Source organism: Trachurus japonicus, chromosome 5 (assembly GCF_045865225.1).
Source record: "Trachurus japonicus isolate A0001 chromosome 5, Traja_1.0".
Taxonomy (NCBI): domain Eukaryota; kingdom Metazoa; phylum Chordata; class Actinopteri; order Carangiformes; family Carangidae; genus Trachurus; species Trachurus japonicus.
In genome coordinates this window covers 20595035-20604465 of record NC_140911.1, presented here as the reverse complement: position 1 = coordinate 20604465, position 9431 = coordinate 20595035, and the positions used below count along the sequence as shown (strand labels likewise).

At 43.1% G+C, this 9431-nt stretch overlaps 1 protein-coding gene across 1 annotated transcript; it reads left to right on the top strand.

Annotated features, from left to right (window-relative positions):
• Nucleotides 1–427: 427 nt before the first annotated feature.
• sec13 (SEC13 homolog, nuclear pore and COPII coat complex component) lies at nucleotides 428–7262 on the top strand. Its single transcript, XM_085776709.1, has 9 exons — nucleotides 428–554; nucleotides 755–799; nucleotides 1704–1819; nucleotides 1947–2098; nucleotides 2248–2381; nucleotides 2588–2721; nucleotides 4153–4273; nucleotides 6184–6330; nucleotides 6428–7262. The coding sequence occupies exons 1-9, from the start codon at nucleotides 552–554 to the stop codon at nucleotides 6536–6538; spliced, it is 963 nt and encodes a 320-aa protein (XP_085632835.1). The 5' UTR covers nucleotides 428–551; the 3' UTR covers nucleotides 6539–7262.
• The last annotated feature ends 2169 nt before the right edge of the window (nucleotides 7263–9431 follow it).

Sequence of the window (9431 nt, the reverse complement as noted above, 5' to 3'; positions counted from 1 at the left end):
TGCTCATCTAAACCGGAAGTGGACATTCAGCTGGAGGAAGTCGCAACCTCTCAAAGAAGCTGCTGGAGGTTTATTAATCAAACATTACTTTTTTTTTTCTTTTTTTAATTTTATTTTAACCGTTGATTGGCCATCTTGCCTGCAGACGGGTACTTTTGTTGGAAAACTTGGTTTTTTTTGGTTCTGTTTTGTTTTGTTTCCTATGCAGTTACTGATAACAGCAGCAAAGCACAAGTGCAGTTATTAATACACAAACAACAATCAAACAGGAAGAGTTTTCAAGGGGGGGTTTTCAAATAAAGATATCAAATAATGGTTTTAGCAGCTCTTTTGTTTTTAGAGTCAGTTCAGTTTGCTGGGAAGCCTTGTTGCGATGCGGAACCGTCTGTCGCTAGGTGACGTGTTGTTTCCGGCGGGAGGATTTGGCGGTGGGACCGAGTTCTGCACTTGTTGCCACGTCGGAGCGGGCGGAGAGCTGAACCAGGTCAATTCATCTACAGATAAGCAGAGAGAATACTTTTCAGGTGTTCGTTTCTGGTTTATCCGCAGACATGGTGAGTCCGGTGCTGTTTGGTTTGATGTTGCCGGTGTCACCGTTTACGTGCGTGTTGTTAAACGTCAACCGCCGGCTGCTGACGTGACCCGGCAGCTAGCTGGTTAGCAGACATGCTAACAGCAAAGAGCTAATTATTGAGACTTAAATCTTTGTTTTCCGTGTCGTTTGAATCCTGATGGACTTGTTTGTGAATTTCAGGTCTCTGTGATCAACACGGTGGACACCTCGCACGAGGACATGATCGTAAGTTGTTTTTCCAGTGATTGAAGCTAACGTTAGCATTAGCTAAATAGACTGGGCTGTTTCACCACAAATCACTTTTCACTCCTTACATGACATGTTTGTCAACATTTGTCATTTACACTATATCAATAGTCCATTTATCATTTAGATGGCTTTCTATGGTATAAAGATGGACGTAACTTTATCAATGAGAAGATTTGATGATCGTTTTGTTCATGTCATTGTAAATGGTTAAAAGTGGCATATCTGCAGTCACACAGATTTTATTTCACGACATTTTATATAGCGAACTGTTAATGGTACATTCAAGACCAAACAATACTGTCATCGTAATCATGTGTAGCCTTCATCTGATGAGTTGATATTTCTGTCTGTTGTTTGACTTGTCTTTGATCCAGTGTTGATGTGACTCTCAAGTCTCAGTTAGTCCATGATGCCGAAATTGTGGCTTAGAGCTGTTCAGCGGTTTGCTCTGTTTTTAGCTGCCAAAAACGTCATAGCCTTGATTATGTTGTATTTTTTTGTGATTGTTGATAGAAATACATGAAGATGGGGATATTATTGAAATTGCTATAAGTGATGTTTTTAGAAAACAATGTATTCCATGGCAGGACAATGGTGAAAGGATCTGAAGTTTCCATGTGACTTTAAGCTTATTGTTTATCTGTTCAAAAACAACTTTCCCACTCTCTGCTCACAGTGTCATTTCAAGCAGCAGTAGACAGATGTTTTCGTAGTTGTCCTGCTCAGCAATAAAAATCAGATAGACTCAGTCAGAGAGCAGCAACAGTTTGATAAGAAGAGTTTGATAAGTAAAATATGCCTGGTGTCAGTTTTTACAGATTTCCTCTCGTGTTCAAGCATCGGTTGTTGCAGCTGTATGATTTTTCTCTGTGTATTTCAGCACGATGCTCAGATGGATTATTACGGGACTCGATTGGCCACCTGTTCCTCTGATCGCACAGTGAAGATCTTTGATGTCAGAAACGGAGGTCAGATTCTGGTCGCAGATCTCAGAGGGTAAGAAATGAAAATGTCATCCCTAAACCGATCAGATGTGGTCAGTCATGATGCTGTGGTTGTTCCAGATGTCTTTAATTTGCAACACTGGTTTCACATGTAAACTCACTTCTCTGTTTTTTCCTAGCCATGAAGGACCAGTGTGGCAGGTCGCCTGGGCTCATCCAATGTTCGGCAACATCCTGGCTTCCTGTTCCTACGACCGTAAAGTCATCATCTGGAAGGAGGAGAACGGCTCCTGGGACAAGATGTATGAGTACACGGGACACGAGTCATCAGGTCAGTATGTCACATGCGAGTCCCCGGGCTCTGCCCCTACAGTGTGTGATCGTCCCACCGGCTTAGTTTAACCTCAGTTTCTCCTCCTGGTTCTGTTCGTTTCCTCCTCAGTCTCTGGTTCTTAACTCTGCTGCTGTGTGTCTCCACAGTGAACTCTGTCTGCTGGGGCCCCTATGACTTTGGTCTGATCATGGCCTGTGGCAGCTCAGACGGCGCCATTTCCCTCCTCACGTTTACCGGTGATCAGCAGTGGGACGTCAAGAAGATCAGCAACGCACACACTGTGAGTCTGACGCCGTTCTTAGCAATGCAGCCTAAAATGTTCTGTGCTGCGGTTTTCAGTCTCGTCATTCAACCTCTTCGCTCTGTTACTGAGTGCGGTGTGTAGTGTATCATGTTCTGCTCAGATCAGTGTATGAACCAGCTGTGTTCCCCCTCCTCCTCCTCCTCCTCCTCCTCCTCCTCCTCCTCTTCCTCCTCCTGCTGCAGATCGGCTGTAACGCGGTGAGTTGGGCTCCTGCCGTGGTGCCGGGCAGCCTGATCGATCAGCCGTCAGGACAGAAGCCAAACTACGTCAAACGCTTCGTCTCCGGAGGCTGCGACAACCTGGTCAAACTCTGGAAGTAAGTCACTAGAGTTTCTACTAAACCTTCTCTGGTGCACGGGGTTCTCTGTTGTGTTCAGGGACAGAGAACATGTGGGACACAGGACAAGTCATTTATGGCGCATTTCCACTAGCACGGCTCGGCTCGACTCGGCTCGGCGCGCTATTTGCGTGTTTCCACTAGCACGTAGTACCTGCAACCAGGTACACTTTTGGTATCACCTCAGCCCTGGTTCCAAGCGAGCTGAAGCGTTACTAAAACGTGACGTCAGCCGACTGCCTTCCACTGATTGGCCGATGAGTGTCGTCACTGGAAGCAACGACCGACAACAGAAATGTTCCTGCTGAAGCCTGTTATTACCATAATACATCCATGGTTATTACCTACGTGACTTTATTAAGTTTTAATATTTTTCATGCGAGAAAGTAACTCTTTAGATCCCCAATGTGCGGTTAGTTTATCCAAACGACGGCTGCCCCGATGTTTTTTGGAGAAGTGAAGCTCCAGGTCCGAGCAGCGACCGCAGCAGCCCGGTTCCTGACGTGCTCCGCCGGCCAGCCTACGAGCCTCGCCCCGGTGGAGAAAACGACCGCTAATTAACTTACCCGATGGCTTTCAGAGGTTTACCACCGGCTGGTTAAACTGTTTTTAGGGGATAAATGTTGGTCTCATTGATGAAATCTAACAGTTGTGGCTGTAGCAGAAGTTTGTTTGTGGTTAGCAGCACTGCCTTGGGGTCTGTACGCACAGAAAACACCACATTTACATCAATAAATAAATGTTTTACAATGAACCAGGCCGATCTCAGAGCTGGCCAGACCCTCCGGTAAGGCATATTGAACGGTTAAATGCCGTTAACGGGACGAGAGCAGTCAAAACGGCGGTTTAAAGCTAGCTACAGCGAGGGTAGGTTCACTTCCTGTTTACAAAGTAAAAGCACCAATTCTATCGTAATGGCTTTCCTTATGATAAAAGGCAACGGGTATTTTATTTTGTGAAAATAACCGGAAGTGCGTTGCTCACTACGGCTAGCTTTAGTAACGCCGACTTCGTCGAAACAAAATTGTAAACAGCTGGTATTTTGTCAGAATTTCAACACGTTGGGGATCTAAACGACTACTTTCTCGCCTGAAAATGTTTCAAATGTTGCTAAAGTTATATATTTACAGAGTTTAGAGCGTTGCTCGGCGCCGTGTAAATGACGTCACGGCGGCACTAGTGATACTCAGTTGTAATGGAAACACAACCAAACCGAGCAGAGCCGTGCCGTATCGAGCCGAGCCGTGCTAGTGGAAATGCGCCATTAGTTTGTTACGGGGAGTAGTAGCACTGTGAATGTAATGAATGTGAACACTGTGGAAGACAAACACACAAGTGTTCACTCAGCATGAAGAAATTTTGGTGAGTTTTTGACAGAGTTCATTGTCACTGCCTGTCCCTAACCTACAGAGAGGAGGACGGGCAGTGGAAGGAGGATCAGAAGCTGGAGGCTCACAGCGACTGGGTGAGAGACGTCGGCTGGGCCCCGTCCATCGGTCTCCCCACCAGCACCATCGCCAGCTGCTCCCAGGTCAGACTCTGTCATAGTGTAGACATGAATGTCCAGTTCTTCCATTTTCATGCTTCAGTCGAACCATGTGTCAGTTTTTCCCAGCAAGAGAATTTCATCAACTCCTATTACCAGGGTCTCTACGCAAGTATGGAAAAGTATGGAATTTGATTTTATACATTTCCAGGTCTGGAAATGTATGGAAAATGGAAACTAGTGTATGTATTGTATGGAAATGTATTTATCTTAATATTTATCTTGGTTTGGTCTTATCTGAAGTTATTTACGTTGATTATTTTGTACCTAGCTACAATCTCCTGGAAATTTTTTGCTTACGGTACATAATGGCAATCCCATTCATAATATTGAAAACAAATGATTAATTGCATGATTTTTCTATTTACTTAAAGCAGAAGTAAGTGATATATTTGTGTTAATATAAGTCTTAAATAGTTATATCTTCCGACAGCAATCACTTACATAGAGTGTTTGGACCGAAACACGGGTCTGTCAGTCACTCTGCTCTGCTCTGAGCCGAGGAGAAAACATTTATCGTATCCTACAGTTTTTATCCAATGAGGAGAGAGAACGGCATGCAGGGCTGTGTGTGCAGCCAAGGGACGCCGTGAATGTGGCGACGTAGGGACGAGGACTGTTATGGTGCGTTCAAGGAAACTCCTTTTTTTCCGACCTGTGAAGTCGTACCAGTTCGATCTGGTACATAGACTGTACAAAAAGATGTACTGGTACGATTTCACCGGTCGGAAGTTACGAGTGGCCGTTATAGTGACTTTCACCGGTAAAACAGGTCGGAAAAACACGAGTGGGTTGCCTGGAACGCTACAAAGTTGTAAGTTGTGACTTGAAGCTGTAATTTATGATTTCAAAAGCCTGCCTGGAACGCAGCATTAGCGAAAACGACCGGATCACTCACTTCTGCTTTAAATATCACAAATTATTTGAATTTTTTTTACTGAGAAGTCAAAGTTAAAGCAGTACTAAAGAACTTTCAGTTTTGGTTGAGTTTGGCGGCGCCAGTGGCCCAAAGTGGTAGTGTTTTGCCTGAAGGAAGACTCCATTTCCCATGAGCACCAGCGCGTAGCGCCGTAAACATCCTGATCTCCCGGTGCATGGAAATTAACAGAAGACGTCCAAACTAAGTTTCTGTTACCAGCGGATCATTTCACAGTAAACACATATACACAATCCGATGGAAAGGTGCTGCATTGCCTGCTCCCTCTCTCACTTAAAGTGAAACTTAATTGAGAGCCGGGTTCCTACCATGCTCCTCAAAGCTGCTTAGTGCCAGTGAAGGCGACACAGACCCCCTCAGGCCATGACAGAGGTGTCATTCAACCTGTTGTAAGTCGATGTACCATCACAAAAGTTATGAAAATATTATATGAAGGTTGAAAAGTTCCTTAGTGTTGGTTTAAGGTCTGGAAAAAGTATGGAATTTGGAAGTTTCAAATGTGCAGGAAACCTGTATTACACACTGGTCTGCTGCTATTACACACTTGTCTGCTGCTCTTTTACTTATCTATTAACTGTTTATTAATCAAATATATTTGGCTTCTAATTAAAGAGGCCAATTTAGACAGAGTTCCTGCTTTTAAGAAAACCTCTTGTTAAACTGGCTTTGCAAATGAACTTGTCGTCGAACTCAGTCAGTAGCTAGTAAGTAAACGAACCAAATAAGTCTAGTGTGATTTTACTGCCCTGCACCACCAGGTGGAGCCAGAGATCAAACATCCAGTTCAGTTTATCACAGCCTCATTTACAAACACACAGGAGAATATAAAATAAATGGAGAAACACTTTTCTTCACAGAAATGAGTTGATGAGTAAAGCCAGACTCTGTCTCTATGGTAACGCACCTCCAAAGCTGATCTGAACACATATTCACCGTTTCCTTTTGCTCCTCCCTCCAGGACGGACGCGTTTTCATCTGGACCTGTGACGACCCGGCCGGTAACACCTGGACGGCCAAGCTGCTCCACAAGTTCAACGACGTGGTGTGGCACGTCAGCTGGTCCATCACCGGGAACATCCTGGCTGTTTCTGGGGGAGACAACAAGGTAGAGTGACGCAGTTCAGACCTTCACTTCCGGCCTCAGAGACATTAGGATGAAAAATAAGAGAAAGACAATGAGCGCTCTGTGTCTGTTGTTGCAGGTGACGCTGTGGAAGGAGTCGATGGACGGTCAGTGGGCCTGTATCAGCGACGTCAGCAAGGGCCAGGGCGCCGTCTCCACCATCACAGACACACAGCAGACGGAGCAGTGACACACACACACACACACACACACACACTTACATAACACACACCTGTGACCCCACCAGGACGACCCCAGCGTTAATCAACATGTCGGACATTTGAATGGACACAGAAACGTTGTCCTGCGCTTTTGACCTTGGTTTGTAATTAGCTGATGATATTTTCTCCCCGACACGTTTCTCAGACGCACTCCACTGTTTCATTTACCTACTATTCACATCAGTGGTATTTTAAAAAATCTCCCATGATGCTCTGCTCCTGAAACATTCCACCTCCAACAACGGAGAACAGAACTTCAGGCTGATATCCCAGCATCCTCGGCTGCAGCCGTGGCTTCACTTCCTGTATTTTATATGCTGGTCGATCCAAACCTGTGAACCATCTCCAGACGGAGCACGACGGCTTCACGCTGCAGCTTCGTCTTCATCATCTGAATTATATTTGGTCCAGCATCAGCTTCAGATCTTAAATAAATAAATAAATAAATAAATAGATTACATGATTAATGTAGTGAACTGCTGACATGACGGGTTCTTAAAAGTCAGCAGGCGTTTGTGAACCTGCCTTAAACACTGCTACGGCAACCAGAACCGATGAATGTGTTGCCATATCAACCATGAACAGGGCGCAACTATAAACAGTGTTTTGTTTTTTTTCCTCCAGTTGTAAAATCAGAAACCATGGATGTTTTTTTTTCATATTTGATGTAATTAAATAAGTTTAATGTACAAACAGCTTCCTGTGTTTTAATTTTGAGTATTCATCTAATTAACACAACTGCTGCTTTTATCAAGGCGCCTGAAAACTTTGAGCTGATCTCACCTCGTTAGGTTTCGATTTAGAGAGAAATTTTATTTTGAAATGCACTTGTTATTGTTGGGGCATTTGTACGGCAGCCCTGAAGGATCAACTCTTAGCAGCTTAGAAAAACATACGTTACCAAAAGAAGGAGGTGTGGTTGGAAGACAGAGATCACTGTCAGAGATTTAGCTTCACTTGAGTGGGCGATTCAAAATATCAGGAAACTGAAAGAGAAGCGGGCAGAGGAAAGAGGCGTGGCTTCATTTTGAATTGAAGGAAAGACAGATTTTTTTCCTGTGTTTGTGTGTGTCCATGCTTACTACTGGACAGTTATAACCAGCCTGTAAATTTCCCGCCTTTTCTTCAGTATGACTCATTTTCAGTCCCCAGTGAATTTTCATCTGTTTTGTTTAATTCGATCACATGATTGTTAATCACTAACACACTGTAATAAATTGTTTATCATTAACACAGTGTGTTTATAGTTTATAGAGATTATAGAAAACTGAAGTTGTTTCCTCAAGATCTAAAGAAGCTATTTCAAACTTTCTTCTTCTCTTTCTCCTTCTTCTCCTCCTTTTCTGTCTTTCCTTCTCTTTCTGCTTCCTCTTGCACTCTTTCTTCTCCTTGTTCTTCCCAATTTGTTTCCCTTTCTCCTCTCTTTTCTTCTGTACAGCAAGTATGAGCAGCAGCAGTTCTTGTTATGCAGTAGAATCATTTTAAAACATTTGTTACTGAGGTGGCACCATGGCGTCACTTTGGTTTGTTTCAGACTCTGGATTCCCTGAACAACGTCTAAAAACCTGTTTTTACTTCATTGCACTGTTCTGTCTTCATCTGTGTCTGGGTCCTGAAACCTTTAATCCAGAATCCAATGCCCAAACTGTCAGGAAATGGTCAATTGCTTTCGCCGGACCTGATTTTTTGGCGGTTTTTTGTGGCGCCACTCCTTCTGTGATTTGAGTGTGCCGCCTGTTTTTTGTCTGCCAGTATCTCTTCCTGTGTTATGTTTGAGGAGCTCAGTCTCAGTTTTTGTGGTGGCACTGTAGGAAGCTCTGATAATCTCTGCTGTTAGACAACCTCAGCTCATCTGGTGAGTCTGTGCTTCATGAGTTTGTTTTCTACCTGTAGCAACTGTCAGATTAATGAAAACAGCAGGTTCAGGTTTATGTTTTGATCAGTTAAGTTTCCTCTTCAACCTGTGCTTCACTTACTTTCTCCTCTCTATAGTTTTATAGATCAGTTTATATATTATTGTGTTTTTTATTCAGGAGTTCAAGTACAGATGTGTTTACACTTCACTAGAAGTGGGTCAGCTTTTTTCTTTTTATGAGGAAACCAAAAGTTTTTGTTGTGGGTGAATTTCTGCAGCTGTTTGAAACATGAATGAATGTTTAAATAGGTGAAGTGATTGTGTTGGATTTCTGTGGGCGATGAATGAAAACAAAGTGAACTATATCGTCACCTGAACCAGAAAAATGAACCAGACAGAACAGAAAGGTGAACAGTCCAAATTAAGGGGATGGTGCAGGAGAATTAATAATTACATTTGTATTTTGATGCCTGTTTGTCAGTGTGTTTGTCAATAATTCAGCAAACGAATAAAATAAAAACATTTAAAAAGTAAGAAAAAGTAAGCAACAGAGGAAGTAAATCGGGGTTTGGCTGTTTAGTCATCATCATAAAGAATGTCTCCTGTCCAGTGGAGAAATGAGTTCACCACTCATAGAGGAAGAGGAACATTAAAATAATATGAATACAAAGACCTTCTGCTGCAGATAAAACTGTCCCTTTCTCAGCTGTTGTCTGTTTACGTCTATCCCACATTTCCCCACTCATGATTCTTCCTTTAAGCCTCGTTAGTCAGTTCATTATTTACAGTAATGGGTTCATATTCACTTTGTGACAGATTTTCATTTTAAAAACTTTGATCTATGACAAATACCTGCAAAACCTATGTTCTCATTAGCATAAGTTGGTATGTTAGTAACATCGCAAGTTACAACAGTGATCTTGGGCAGCATCACTTTAGACATCCCTAAACATCCCTGTTTCTGTTCACAATGTCACAGAGCTGCTAAGAGGCTGCAAAATGTTTTT

Excerpts from the sequence above, each read along its gene's own strand:
- sec13 (XM_085776709.1), top strand. Across the intron at positions 2,382-2,587 it reads AGATCAGCAACGCACACACT|ATCGGCTGTAACGCGGTGAG; the intron begins GTGAGTCTGACG and ends CTCCTGCTGCAG. Across the intron at positions 6,331-6,427 it reads TTTCTGGGGGAGACAACAAG|GTGACGCTGTGGAAGGAGTC; the intron begins GTAGAGTGACGC and ends CTGTTGTTGCAG.